Source organism: Epithele typhae (genome assembly GCF_022376455.1).
Source record: "Epithele typhae strain CBS 203.58 chromosome Unknown BXZ73scaffold_153, whole genome shotgun sequence".
Lineage (NCBI taxonomy): Eukaryota > Fungi > Basidiomycota > Agaricomycetes > Polyporales > Epitheliaceae > Epithele > Epithele typhae.
Window position 1 is genome coordinate 11,548 of NW_025954344.1, and position 13,570 is coordinate 25,117.

The 13,570-nt window shown below is 60.0% G+C and overlaps 4 protein-coding genes across 4 annotated transcripts; 2 read left to right on the forward strand and 2 right to left on the reverse strand.

Annotated features, from left to right (window-relative positions):
* Positions 1-283: 283 nt before the first annotated feature.
* Positions 284-4,527, forward strand: BXZ73DRAFT_83016 (uncharacterized protein; the record flags this gene model as incomplete). The annotated part of the gene is made up of 13 exons (XM_048023839.1): positions 284-553; positions 1,322-1,382; positions 1,572-1,770; positions 1,966-2,066; positions 2,167-2,245; positions 2,589-2,630; positions 2,796-2,997; positions 3,048-3,306; positions 3,377-3,391; positions 3,433-3,619; positions 4,063-4,163; positions 4,204-4,376; positions 4,456-4,527. 13 exons carry the CDS (start codon positions 284-286, stop codon positions 4,525-4,527), a joined length of 1,761 nt encoding a protein of 586 aa, XP_047871215.1.
* Positions 4,528-5,300: 773 nt separating this feature from the next.
* Positions 5,301-6,544, reverse strand: BXZ73DRAFT_108299 (uncharacterized protein; the record flags this gene model as incomplete). The annotated part of the gene is made up of 6 exons (XM_048017121.1): positions 5,301-5,312; positions 5,504-5,702; positions 5,760-5,779; positions 5,815-6,065; positions 6,127-6,144; positions 6,196-6,544. The coding sequence occupies 6 exons, from the start codon at positions 6,542-6,544 to the stop codon at positions 5,301-5,303; spliced, it is 849 nt and encodes a 282-aa protein (XP_047871216.1).
* A 199-nt stretch (positions 6,545-6,743) lies between these two features.
* BXZ73DRAFT_108300 (uncharacterized protein) lies at positions 6,744-7,110 on the reverse strand (the record flags this gene model as incomplete). The annotated part of the gene is made up of 2 exons (XM_048017122.1): positions 6,744-6,988; positions 7,062-7,110. 2 exons carry the CDS (start codon positions 7,108-7,110, stop codon positions 6,744-6,746), a joined length of 294 nt encoding a protein of 97 aa, XP_047871217.1.
* A 3,630-nt stretch (positions 7,111-10,740) lies between these two features.
* BXZ73DRAFT_108301 (uncharacterized protein) lies at positions 10,741-12,759 on the forward strand (the record flags this gene model as incomplete). The annotated part of the gene is made up of 6 exons (XM_048017123.1): positions 10,741-11,183; positions 11,477-11,520; positions 11,578-11,940; positions 11,992-12,192; positions 12,252-12,534; positions 12,591-12,759. 6 exons carry the CDS (start codon positions 10,741-10,743, stop codon positions 12,757-12,759), a joined length of 1,503 nt encoding a protein of 500 aa, XP_047871218.1.
* Positions 12,760-13,570: the final 811 nt, after the last annotated feature.

The window sequence follows — 13,570 nt, forward strand, 5'->3', positions numbered from 1 at the left end:
GGAGGAGGCCCGGGCATCTCGCTCGGCGCGTGCGTGCGGTCAATTCCGGTCATCTAAAATCTCTGAGATTTGTCTCAGATTTCTGGTCACCTCTCACCTGTCTGAAACTTCTCAAGTAAGATCAGAGAGTTTCAGAGGTACTGATGCCGCCCCGCCGCCGGCACGAACGCAATGGCCTGTCATATAAATCAACGCTCGCACCGAGCCCGGCTCCCAGTTCTCCCCCCCAGCTTCTTGCCCACGACGCCTGCAGTGCTCACGCATTCTCCCTCTCCCTCCTACCATGCAAACCAACGGCTGGCCCGATGGTCAACCCGACACCTTGGCCCTCATCAGGCGGCCAGCCTGCTGCGTCGAGGCCCACATCCCGGACAAAATTGAATCCAGCTTGCCACTCCGCGAAAACCAAGCCTTCGTCCACATCCGCGCGGCTTTCGCTGCACCCAACCTCTCCCCCGCCGACACTCCCGGCGAACCCGGCTGGGTCATGCCACACCCATACGATGTTCGCGATGTCTCGTGGATGTATGTTGTTCTCCAGGGCGGCTATAGTGTAAGTAATCATCCTCTGGAGCGACGCAGGCCCCCGCCACTGTGCTGATTCTCTCTAGGTGGCATTTCCCTGCACAGACGACGCACGCAACGTCACTCCGTCCGATTGGCCCATGCATTGGAGATACCGTGCGATTTCCGAGGGCGAGCACACCAACCTCGTCTTATCACTGTGCGCCCACAGGGAGGTGAAACTCACCCACAACGGAGGGGAGATATCCGATTCACTATCGAAAGCAGTGACAAGTTGGTGATTGGTGATCTCGGTGGTGATTTCCCCCACACCGTGGATCACCATACAAAGTGTGCATTTCCTCTTTATTTCAATCACCACATTCTTTCTGGTGAACCAGGAGAGCGCCTGCGGAACATCGCTGTACGCCGTGCGCTGTGCCGAACCTTAGGCGCTAGTGTTTACGTGGGCTCACCATAGAAACCGCTGCTCACCGCCGCACAGTGGGCAACGCCGTCGCGCACCACCGTTCTTCTCGACCACCACCCTTGCCATGCCCTTCCTCTGCTGCGCTCCCTAGCTTCGTCTTACGCCGCCTCGAGCTTGTGATCTACTCTCGCTTCCTTCTACCACCAACCCTCCAAATCCTCGGCCTTCCAAAGAACCCGCTTGTCCTAATGCCCACCCCCCGCGCTCACGATCATGTCCTTCGCCCGGCCCGTGTGCACGGTCCCCGACTTTCAATACTCCAAAGAGGATGCTATCTAGCTCCGGCAATACGAGCCAGAGGCGGCCGACTACTAGGGATCACCACAGGCGCGGGTGACCCGCACCGGTTGGCGGGTAAGGGTACCTAGTCCCTCGGGTACGTATGCAGGTGCGTGTCCATCCGTTGTCAGTATCCCGCGACGCGCGAGCTGGTGGCAGTTCATCGAACGGTCCCCCGAAACGACGCTGCCGCTTGTGTCGTAAGGACGTTAAGAAGCGTCGTCTTGCCTGCGCTGGACTCACCCATAAGCGCGGTCAGCCGCCCAGGGCGGACGTAGCCCGAGATGTCTTCGAGCAGCCAGTGCCGCCGCTGGTCTCGCCCTTGGCGATGGGGACGGTGTAGCGGAGGGGAGACGTCGTGCCAGGATCTCTGTCGCGTCCGAGCCGCTGGTGGTGACCGCGGGCGCGGTGGTGCGCGCGCCAGCCTTCAACTCCTCGTTCGCGGTCGCCTCCTCGGCGGCGGCGAAGGCGTCCGACTTTGGTCGTGCGGCGAGAGGGTAAGTCCTGGGTGACGGCGATTCGCGACGCGACCCCTCGCCCTGCTGGAGTGCGCCGGTCGACCTTCAGGGAGGTGCGTGTCGTGCCTAAGCCCGAGTATCGCGCCGTATTGCCATGGTACGTGTTAGCCTTTCATGCGCGATGTATTATTAGCCTCTTACCTTCTCTGTTTTGCCCAATAACACCGTTATCAGTGCATTGCCATATGCTCGTCATCCGAGCGCGGCCTCTCGACGGACCAACGACTTTCATCGCTGGGACTGGGAGAAGCTGTGCATGATCTTCCATGCGGTAGGTGTGCCACGCAGTTTATAATCTGTAGGGTACATTTTGATCAGTACTGTGTCCTTGCAGGCTCTTACGGTGAAACCCGTTCTGCGTTGCTACGAGAATAGCTGGGTCAGCGCCGCACTGGCCCACTCTCGAGAAAAACGAGGACGTCGTGATCAGGACGTCGTCATGTGAGCTGGAAGGGTGCGTTTCTTCGACTCCCCGGATGCCATGCGCCACGGTTGCGCGCACTGGATATGTGCTACGTTTGCGCTAGTATTGCATCGAGCTGTATAGACCGTTGTTCTCCGTGTCTGCACCTCTTTTGTGATTTAGCCGCTACCATAGCTATTTCTGATGTTCAATGGGTATAAATAACGCCTGTGTGATGTGAGAATTTCCGAGAAAACATGGATCTAAGAGCGACATAAGATGTTGATTCAAATTCATCAAAATCACCCACTTCAGCAGTGAAACCCCCCCAGAATCCGAACATCTCAGAAGTGGTGAAAGATGACACTCTAAGTGTCTATTTCCTTGTATTTAGGTCACCAGCTTCGTTGTTGAATCGAGCAAAATATGGCTCAAAGTGAGCATGTAAATCACCTATCATTCGAGACATTACCCGCCATCAAACGGGTACCAAAGTTGGGTCTTTTGAGCGTTAACGCTAGGATTAAATACTCAGACGTGCATGGTGACTGTGTGGGTGAAATTCACCCACTCGAGGGCGCGCAGTGATATGTGGCTTAAGCCAGAGGTCCGCCAACGAATTCATCCGCATCATCGATGCCTTCACGCTGTACACCGCGGCTATGAATCCCCAGGACCTTCTTCTTCCCTTCGACACCTTCCTCCATCTCTTCATTGGCGAGCTCAACGACATTCCTCAAGACGCCGATTGCATGCCTGTCATTCGCCGAATGTCAAACATCTTGATGTATGCAATGCCTCTTGTAAGCATCTCACCGTACGCACTTACCACTATGCACTGACCATGGGTTAGATTGTCCTCAACCTGAACGACGACGACGACCTCGCCCGCGCACGGGACACCATCAGGACGCGCGCATGGGCCTACAGTGGTGATTCGCCAGGTGCATCCGTTGTGACAGCCTACCAGCAGGTGCGGATGTATCTGGTGCCGGCCGGCCCGGTCGCGCTCGACACCGCCTTCCCCAAGCGCGCTCGCGCACCGACGCTGTCCCGAGATGTCCGGACACCAGCGTCTCAGGCGCTGCCACCTGAGCTCGCTGTCTCCGACAGTGAGCTTGCCTCCCTCTTTTTTTCACACCACATCTTGCATATGATTAGTGATAAAAATATATTTGTTAGTAAGCTACTACATAGGTGCGCTAGTATGTAATACCACGCCCCGCGACAACGCGGAGGCAGAGGCAGGGATGAGACAGAGGGTTGGGACAAGGCGGAGGAGGAGGAGGGCGACGTGGACGATGTGAATGCGGGAGACGCGGAGGCGGGCGACACAAAGGCAAGCGAGGCGGAGGTGAGGGACGTGAAGGCGACGGGGAGGGCTCGCGGGGGGACGTGGAGGGCCCGGACGAGGCGGAGCAGGTGGTGGGCGACGCGGGCGGGGGTGCGAGATGCGAGGAGGGAGGAGGCGCAGAGCAGCGAGGGCGGGCGATGAGAGCGGAGAAGGGCCGCGCGGGCGGAGGAGGTGCGTGGAGGAGGGTGACGCGGAGGGCTCGCGGGAGGAGGCGGAGGCAGAGGAGGGCAGCACGCGCGGAGGAGTGCGAGGAAGAGGTGAGCGAGGCGGGCAGAGGCGGGCCATGAGGTGGGCAGCGCGCGCGGAAGCGAACGATGCGGAGGCAGACGAGGCGGAGGAGGTGGGCAACGCGGAGGGGGGGGACACGGACGAGGACGAGGACGAGGACGGAGACGGAGGCGGGGGGCCGGGACGAAGCGGAGGAGGGGGAGTCTAGCGACGTGCGTAGATGTGGGCGGCGGGAGGTGGCACGGACGCGGACGCGGGCGACATGGAGGAGGTTGATGACGCGCAGGTGGGCGACGCGCGTGGAGGAGGTGGGCCGCGTGGAGGCGGGCGAGACGCAGCAGGACGAGGAGGAGGAGGGCGACATGGAGGTGAGGGAGGCGGAGGAGGGTGTGTGGGCGCAGGCAGGTTTGCAGGTGCAGGCGGGCAGCGCGAAGGCGGGCGGAAAGCAGCGCGGGGGTGGGCAACGGGGAGGAAGGCAGTGGTGAGGTGGACGCGGGGGTCAAGGCCGGCGGCAGGCCGGATGGGCGAAGCTGGAGAGGAGGGGTGGGCATTGGGAGTGCAGGAGAGCGGAGTGGGGGACTCACCAAAATGAGGGCCGCGGTACGTCGCCGCGGCCCCCTAATTCTAATTTCCATGCTGAGGACGTCCGGATGGACATCCTCGTGCGGTGTGGATGCAGTCGGCAAGGTGGGCGAAGGACGGCATGGAGGTCGAGGTTGAGGTCGAGGGAGGAGGAGGGGGGCGGGGTTGAACGGTGTCACCAGGTGACAGCGGAGTCCAATAGCAGACGAAGGACGACTGTATAGTCGCTATCGTCTGCCTGGACGGTGGTGGGGGCGGAGCAGGAGGAGGAAGAGGAGGCGGGGTAGGGGAGGAGGAGAGCAAGGACGGCGGGAGGGACGCGTGGTGTGCATCACAGCCACGCGTCGATGCGCGCCACGCGTCCTTGCCGCCCAACGAGGCGCGCCTCCACGGGCGCGCATCACGGATCGCCAGATCCGTCCAGATGCATCCGTAGCTGCCGATAGGCTATCGCAACGGATGCACCAGGGAAATCACCTGTGCTCCATGGGCACGTGCTGCTGAGAAGCTGCGCACCGCAGGCGTCGTAGTGCCAATCCTCCCTGACGTCGTCGTCCGACGTCGTCGCAACGGTGTGCGCTCCACCCCTACAGGGGTGCCCCGCCGCGTCCACCAGGACGAACTTGTAGTGTGCCCCTTTCACAAGCAGTTCAGCGGCCCATGCACACGCCGCTGTGCACGCGCGCACAAGGCGGAGGCAAACACATCCCATGTGCCAATGGTGACGCGGTCGCATGTTGTCTCACGCTCACGCTCCTGAGTCTCTCCAGCCCTGTTGAGCACATCACTCACGACTCATGTGTTTTGCGTGGTGCGTGCGCCGTAAAAGAACCAGGCGCCACCACACCTCTGCATACAGGCTCGCACAAACACTTATTGGGTCTCGCTTTCTTACCTACACCGCCTGTTTTATACACAAACCCCCACTCCATATGACTATAACTAGCTCTGTTTCTACGAACGTGATGTAAATGAGCTTAAATACATTGCGTGCACCCTTGAATACTCTGATTGAGCCTCATGTTGTGGCGTAAGTATCAGCAGCCAGTGCAATTTGGTAACACCTTAAGTACTTCAAGACTCAGCAACATGTCCCAGTACACAGCCATCTCACAGCCATCACCGTCCTCCAAGCGCACACCTACCACGGTCAGCTCGCCGTGTGCGGGGTCGGCGGCGTACAGCCCGGGCGAGTTGAACTGATACATGAGCCCGACCCTGCGAGCGTTCTGGACGATGGCGCGTGCGAAGGGGAGCCGGACGGCCTGGTAGATCTCCAGCACGCGCAGGAGGCGCGGCGGGTCGGTGAGTGGGTCGGTGAGGAGGGTGTCGGAAGTACGTATCCTGCTTGCACACGGCGCTCAGCACGGCGAAGGTAGGGGAGGGTGGGAGCGCACGGACCTCGATCGCTCGGCCTCCACCTGCACCGAAGTGGGTCGTCATTGCGTGCACCTACGAGAGCGCGACTGGGTGAGTGGTCGTGCGCATCCGCTATGGGCGCGGAATGCGCAAAGAGAGGGAGACGCAGGGCGATCATTTGGTCGACCTCGGGCTCCCGGGCCGCGAACTTGCGCACGACGCCGTCCCAGTTCGCGTCGAGCACCCACTTGTGCGGGTACTCGGTACCCTCTTGCCCGGGCCGCGTCACGAATCCGGTATCATCCAGTTCAGACATTACCCGTGCGAGATCGGGTACGTGATGATATGCTGTCACGCGGAATCAGTCAACCCTTGCGAATCTTCCCAGTAAATGTGCGAGCGCGCGCACCTTCCCTTTGCCAGAGCACTACGTACAGCGCGTCAGCCTCAAACGAGACGATTCCAGTCAGAAAAGCACTCACGCTCATCGGCGCCATCACATGTAGCGCATGGTGTGCGGGATTAACCTCACGCAGCCGCTCCGTCGGGATCAAGTATCGGTACGCGACGGGCGTGCTGTCCCCGTTGTCGCACTCCCGCGCGTGCTTGTGTGCATACATCGCGCAGCGCACCCCGGACTTGATCCCATCCGCACCGAGGAGGACATCGGCTGTCGCGTGGGTGCCGTCGGCAAAGTGCAACGTGTGTGCGTCGTTTGGGGAGGAGCGCGAGGGAGGGTCGTAAGAGATGAGGCGCTTGAAGCCGTGGATGGTGCAGCGCGCGGGGAGGTGGCGAACGAGGACGCGGACCATGTCGGCGCGGTGCATTGTGTGCGCACGAGCGTGAGCGTGGAAGAGTGCAAGCGACAGAGGAGGGAAACCAACCTGGCCAGACTCTGGCGCGCCCGAACTCGAAGCCCTCGCGTGGCCAGTCCGACTTGCGGAACACGAAGGCAGGCACTGGGGCGGATCTCAGTATCTTCTACAGTATATGTACCGTGGACTCACTCCACGCCTCCTCGCAGTCTCAATCATCCCCACCTGCTTGATGTTTGCTCCCTTCACCTTGATCCTTCATGTGCCCTTTGCTTTTCACCGCTTCCTGCATGAGCTCGTCGTGTAGTCCCAGCCTGAGCATGATCTCCCATGTCCAGGGCCAGAAGGATATGCCCACGCCAAGGGTGGTGATCTCGGGTCCGGACCCGTACATGTCGATCTCAAGGGGCGACGCCGGATGCTCGCACCGCCCGAAAGCAATCGCGAGTCTGAGGCCTGCTATTCCTGCACCGCTGAGGAGCAGGACACATCAGGCAAGATATTACACCGAAAAACGAGGAGGACGCACAGGATGGCCAGGCGGAAGCACGGTTGGTGGGTGGACCGTCGTTGGGCATGGCGACAAGCTCGTTCTGTCTCGGGCTTTCTTATCACCGCGCACGACCCTTATGACGGCCATCCTGTGTGTTGTTGTGCCTAAAATACAAGTTCCAATGAGAAGAAAATCTAGAAGATTACACGCCATGGGATTGACAGAGCATGTGACAGGAAACGGAGAGCAACGGAGGAACGGCACCAAGAGCGGTCGAGGACAGGATTGGGAGACACTCGTCCGCGGCAGCGAAGACTTGTGCCGCGGGACGACCACAACGCGCGCTTCTGAGGCGCTCGCGGGATGAGACGGTGGCGGCGGAGCGCATACCTCCTTCATCCCACCATCATGGCCTTCTCCGCGCGTCGCGCACCATCCGCATCCTTCCACCTCGCGCGACCGGGCATGCAATACCATCGGACGACGCCCCGGGACCGACGGCAGACGCTTTGCGTTCTGTTCTGACCTCCCACCGGGACTCGGAGGGCAGACGGTATGGAGGCTCGGCCACCACCTGAAACCTCGTGAACGAGATCCCGGACCAGGGCCACGACAAGACGGCAATATGGAGACGGCAGAACGCGGCGGAAGAGGGCCGATGACGAGACGCGGACGGCAACCAGGTGCGTCGTCTTTTGAATCCTTGACCGGCGAGCGCTGACGTCCATCCAGGCTCTAGTCGTCCACCCTGACTCGCCCTCAACTCGCGCATGTGCCGCCAGACGCGGCTGCGTGAGTACCTCCTTCATCCCACATGGCCTTCTCCGCGCGTCGCGCGCCATCCGCATCCTTCCACCTCGCGCGACCGGGCATGCAATACCATCGGACGACGCCCCGGGACCGACGGCAGACGCTTTGCGTTCTGTTCTGACCTCCCACCGGGACTCGGAGGGCAGACGGTATGGAGGCTCGGCCACCACCTGAAACCTCGTGAACGAGATCCCGGACCAGGGCCACGACAAGACGGCAATATGGAGATGGCAGAACGCGGCGGAAGAGGGCCGATGACGAGACGCGGACGGCAACCAGGTGCGTCGTCTTTTGAATCCTTGACCGGCGGGCGCTGACGTCAATCTAGGCTTTAGCCATCCGCCCCAACTTGGCCCGTACTCGTCCACGTACCATCAGACGCGTTGAGGATATCGTTGGCACAAACGACACCGGGTCTTCTCCATCCATACGCCCACGGTACCGTCGTCCCCGTGCGTTTAGTTTCTTTCTTTCTCGGTGATGGTCGCGTTGCTGACGTAGTTCGTGTCAAGGCCGAGTGATGAGTCGTTTGGGGACGATTCGTCGCTCTCCAGGTTGACAGGGAAAGGCTTCGGCAGATGACTCAAAGATCATCTGCAAAGCAAGCAGCTGGTTGGATGCGGTGAATCAGGCCTCAAGTCCCGCTGGTCGTCAAGCGCAACCACGGACGAACCCGCGGATGAACCGCTGCTCTGACAGGAGCGCACCCTCGATGACCTCTACGTTACCCTCGCTGAGGTCAAGCATCCGGGCGTTGATTCCTCCCAGCAAGGCTGTCGAGTTGGAGAACGTCGTACTCCGCAGGACAACGTTGTCGAGTCGACCCGCCCGAGGACGACGTTGCCGCCGAACCTCGGCCGTTCAATCACCTGCATCTGCGCCCACACGGCCCCAATCAGTCGTCGGACGACGGACGGAGTCCAGTGCAACCGCTGCCTCTCGCGGTCCCGAGGCGCGTGGGCAGCGAACGGCGGCTCATGCCCGTTCTATGACCGCCATCGCTGGAACGGGACGATTCGCAAGAAGCCCTCCTGGTTCTGCTCCTGCCTACCCAAGACCCTCCATCGCGTGCTCACGGGCCAGCCCACGCCGGCGTGGACGAAGGAGCACCGGCGTCTCAAGTTCGTATTCGCCTGGAACCTGGACGAGGACCGGCTCGACCGCGCTCGATGCGTTTGCGGCGTGCGCACACCCAGGCTACTCAACTTCCTGTAGGTCTAGTGCGAGCTTTGCCAGAAGCTGCGCCATGACGACCGCGTGTTCTTGCCGTGGGATATTCCTGTGTTGCGTGCGGAAGAACAGGCAATACGCCTTCTCGGAGGTACGCGTGAAGCACGTCGGTAAGTACCGCCAAGGTTTGTTCATGGATGGGTACTCAAAGTATGGCGCATTCCAGACAGCGCCGACCCGGCTGGAGACCTCGAGTAAGGACGTTACATATCAGCGACCGGCTCCTCCGGTGTGTAGCTGTTTCTATACGTGCGTGCGACCTACAGTTGACAATGGACATCTCTAGTCACCATCCCCCTGCGATTCCCATGCCGATCCGCAAGGAGGAATCTCCTCTCGACATATCGGCGTTCAGCCGAAGGACGAAGCGACCATGGTGGCTCGCGTGGGCATCGCCAGCGCCGTCCTGCATTGCGCCGGCTTCGGGTACCCGGCCGCCAGCTCTTCGATGCGCCGTCCCTATGTGCTGCAAGAGTTGGTCGGCGTCCTCGTGCGACGACCTGTCGCTTTGAAGGCCCGCACGGAACGCTCGACCGCGTCTGCGGCTTCGATCATGGCGCCCAAGGTCACGGCAGCCCCGTAAGAAGCGCAAGCCACAAGAACCACAAGCAAGCTCCGCGGCCCCATCATTCTCCACGCCGGCGCCTTCCAAGTCCCTTCTCCCTTACCGCCACCATACCCACAATGCGCGCTCGGACCTTACGTTCAGGGCTGAAGCTCCGCGAACGCGTACTCAGCATGGATGATGCACTCCGTGTCCCTCGTGTTCCAACGATTGGCCTTGAAGACGGCGTCGTCCGATATCGCCTGTTTGTGAAAGCCGAACCCCCTACCTCAACGCCAGTACAAGTGCGCCTCATGCCCGTAGGTTTCCCGGCCCTGACCCCGAGGCGATTTGGGCTGATGCCACGGCCTTCACAGAACACGACGAACGGAGCGCGTGATGCTGGAATTTTCGCATCACTGCGCCTACCTTCGCAGACTCGCATGCAGGGCGATCGCAAGCTGGTGAGTACGGGATTCATTCGCGCTAACTGTTGCTAGCGCCTTACTGCCTTCCCTTCTTCCGTTCCGCCCCTTTGCGTGCCGCAGGGATAAATGTCTCTGCCTGTCCTGCAGTCCTCAGGGCGATGACACGACGTCCCTGGGCCGGTCTGCCGAGTGGCGGCCACGAACTTTGAGCTACTGAGGCCCCCCTCTGCCGCCTGCAGCTGAAGACACCGGACTTCCCAAAGTTGCGACAGACGGCGCGCCTGCACAGCGTTTTCGGTCGGACGCTCCCCGCTGTATTGAGGGCGCTTTGGATTGCAAATTTTTTAGTCCCGACGAACGGCGACGTTGCAACAATTCACAAAAACGGCTACATTCGGGCGCGAGCGACCTGGCGAGCAAGTCAAATTGACACAAGAGCGCCGTCGCTCGTGCTCCGCCCGTGGAGACGGGCTACGAGAGTGTGGCGACTCGTGCGGTCACACATGCTCTTGAACCACCCGCCTTTCTCTACGACTCTCCGGGGTCCTGTGTCTGCCTCGACGAGTATGCAGAGCTCACCTTCAAGCTGAGGTACGTCTTGCCATTGATTTTGTATAAGTAGATGTGCTGAGAGACTCCATCCTCCACCCTCCCTCTGCTCGGAATCTTCGCCTGCTTTTTTCAAACGACCCCACCCACCATCATGGCTCGTCGCCGTGGTCCCCAAGCCCAGCCCCCGCCACCATCGTCCAACTCTCGACAAACCCGGAGTCGTGCCCGTCTTGAAGACGATCCCACCTCCATACCCGCAACCGCACCAGCACCCATACCCATACCCGCTGCTGTCCCTGCCCCTGCGCCCACGCCCGCTGCTGTCCCCACGCTCGCTGCTGTCCCCGCGCCTGCTATCCTCGCCCCCGCGCCTGTGCCCGCTCGCGCCCGTGCTGCTGTCTCTGCAGCCGGCGTTGGCGTCGACGCCGCCCCTTGCAAGCCCAAGGCTCGCCGTGCGCGGAAAAAACCCTCCGACAACCCCCCTCTTGCATCACCCTCGCCTGCCTCTGCCCCCGCCCCCGCCCCCGCCCCCGCCAGTGCCGTTGCCGACCCCGTTGTTGCCGCTCCTCAGCCCCCTGCTGTCCCCACCCCCCCGTCCGCCCCATGCCACGCTGCCACTGTTGCAGCACTGGTTTCTGTGGACGTGGCCCCCAGTTGCCACGACGGCGGTGCCGGCGCCACCGCCCCCCCTCAGAATGGCTGGGTTTTGGGTGCCACTGATGCCATCCGGGGTCTTTCCATGTCATCCCGGCTTCTTTCCCTTTCCGCCAACTCCATTGTCCTTTCAATCGACGCCATCGCCAGTGGAATTTCTGCGGTAGCCATAGCTCTCTCTCATCCTGCTTTCCCGGACCTTTCCCCCAATGAGTTTCTGCGGTCCTTCGCAGCACGTCTGAAGCTCTTTCTGACGCTGCTTTGTCTATCCCCTATGGTGCGCCTTCCACTCTGTTCACTCTTGCTTTCAGCTCTCTGATGACATTGGTCACAGCGGCAGTGCGTGCGTCCATGAAGCTTGAGGCCGCTGCTGCCAACTCTCGATTGGTCGCCCCACCTCCTACGGAGCTTCCCAGCGACGATCCTTTCACACCCAGAAACTCCTCTTTTACTCCTTCGTCCCCTCTCCGTCCCTCGTCCTCCGACCCCACTCTTCCCAGTCCGCAGACGACGCCGCCATTCAAGTTGTTTGCCGTCGAAGAGGAAGACGAGCTCGCTTCTGCGACCATAGGAACTCGCAGTTCCCCTGATAGATTGTGGGGAGCATTCAAATCTGGCCCGACGACGATGGCTCAGGCTCGCCAGAAGCTTTTGCTAAGATACGCCAACAGCGCTGCTCAACACGTACCGCATACCCGTATGCTTGTTTGCTGCTTTGTTTTAGTTTTTATTACTCACACTTTTTCAGGCCCCTCAATCTCACGACCTGAAGAGCTGACGTTGCAAGATCAAAGCCATGGTCCTGGCGATGGGCTGTTTTCCCAGTTTGACAACATGCATGTGAGCGCGGCCAATGAGGTCGCTCTCGACATTGCTTGCGATGGAGAAACTGCATTCGATCGCGTCCAAGACGACTTTGCGGACAGCGGGGATGTTGCAATGCTACAAGGTTTGACAGCAGCTCTCTCCCAGTTTACTTCATCAATGACCGTTTCACATTTCCTTCAGATGGATCGGCTCAGCCACTACCACTGGAAAGCTTTGGCCTGAACGTCCCCGACGACGATAGCGATGAGCAGGCAGATGGACCACTGCACAGCACCCCTGCCACACATTGGGGAATATTCTATTCTCAACTTCGGGACACGTTCGAACCCAATGCCCTGCCCTCCTCCATTGCCTCGTTCACTACGCAGTCAACTTACGTCTCGGAACCCGATCGTGCTTCGGCCGCGTCTGTGACGGCAGGCGCCGTAGTGCTGTATGGATTCGAAGTTCAGGCTGAAGACAGGTTTGTGAATTTGATTCTAGTCTATCTCATTGAGTGTACTCATTCGGTTTTCACAGCAACAGCAAAGAGCTTAAGACTGCTGCTGGCCATCCCTCTCTGGCCAGCCCCAGCGCAACTTCAGTCATCCCTGATGGCGTCCGTCGCAGCACTCGCCAGCAGACCAAGAAGGCCGACCCGTTGGCCAGGACCCTCAACAACGCTGTGGGGGGCACGCACCTGTCCTGATCACACATGTTCGCCACGGTTGACATGCGACTTTATTGCCTACGAAATTGGCCATGCGCTCACTGCTGGGCAGAAGCACATGCATGTGGTAGAGCTGTTCAACCAGCACCTTTCGTACGTTGTTGAGTCCCACACGCAGTTGTCGAAGACCTTCCCCTTCACCACAAGATGGCCCGTGACAACAAGCTTGGCCTGTCCTCAAGGTTCTGTGCCAGCCCCTGCCCGAGTCTCCATTCTCGCAAGCTCCGTTCCTGTTCCTGTTCCTGTTCCTGTTCCTGTTCCTGTTCCTGTTCCTGTTCCGGCTTCCTCTCCCGGTCCCCACTCTCGGTCCTATTCCATCTCATTCCCATTCCAGTGTTTGGCGTTCTCGCTCACGCATTGGTACCCTCTCAGACTTGATACGATCGTTTTGTTACAGCCCTTGCCGCCCTCCCAGCCCCTTGCCATGCACTTTTCCTCTACAGCATCTCCAAGATCATTTTTCTGTTTCCCCTGATAAGTTGAGCACGACACGACTAGACCGACCTTGTGCGCCGTAGCCAACTGCCTCATGCCGCTCCCCAAAATCATGTCGCCCTGTAGGCTACCTCTTCTGGTGATCTCACAGCACCATGGCCGTCATATGGGCTTGTTGTTGTTTTCCTTTACTTCTTGACCCATCCCGTCGTATGTACATATCTCGTTGATTAGAAGAAACTGCACAGCCAATAATGACATTGAATCGCCCGCGCGACTCGAGGTCTGTTCGAATGTCTTGAAGAGAGCGAGGTGAAGGAGGTCCACCGGAACGTGGCACACTTGAACACGAGCA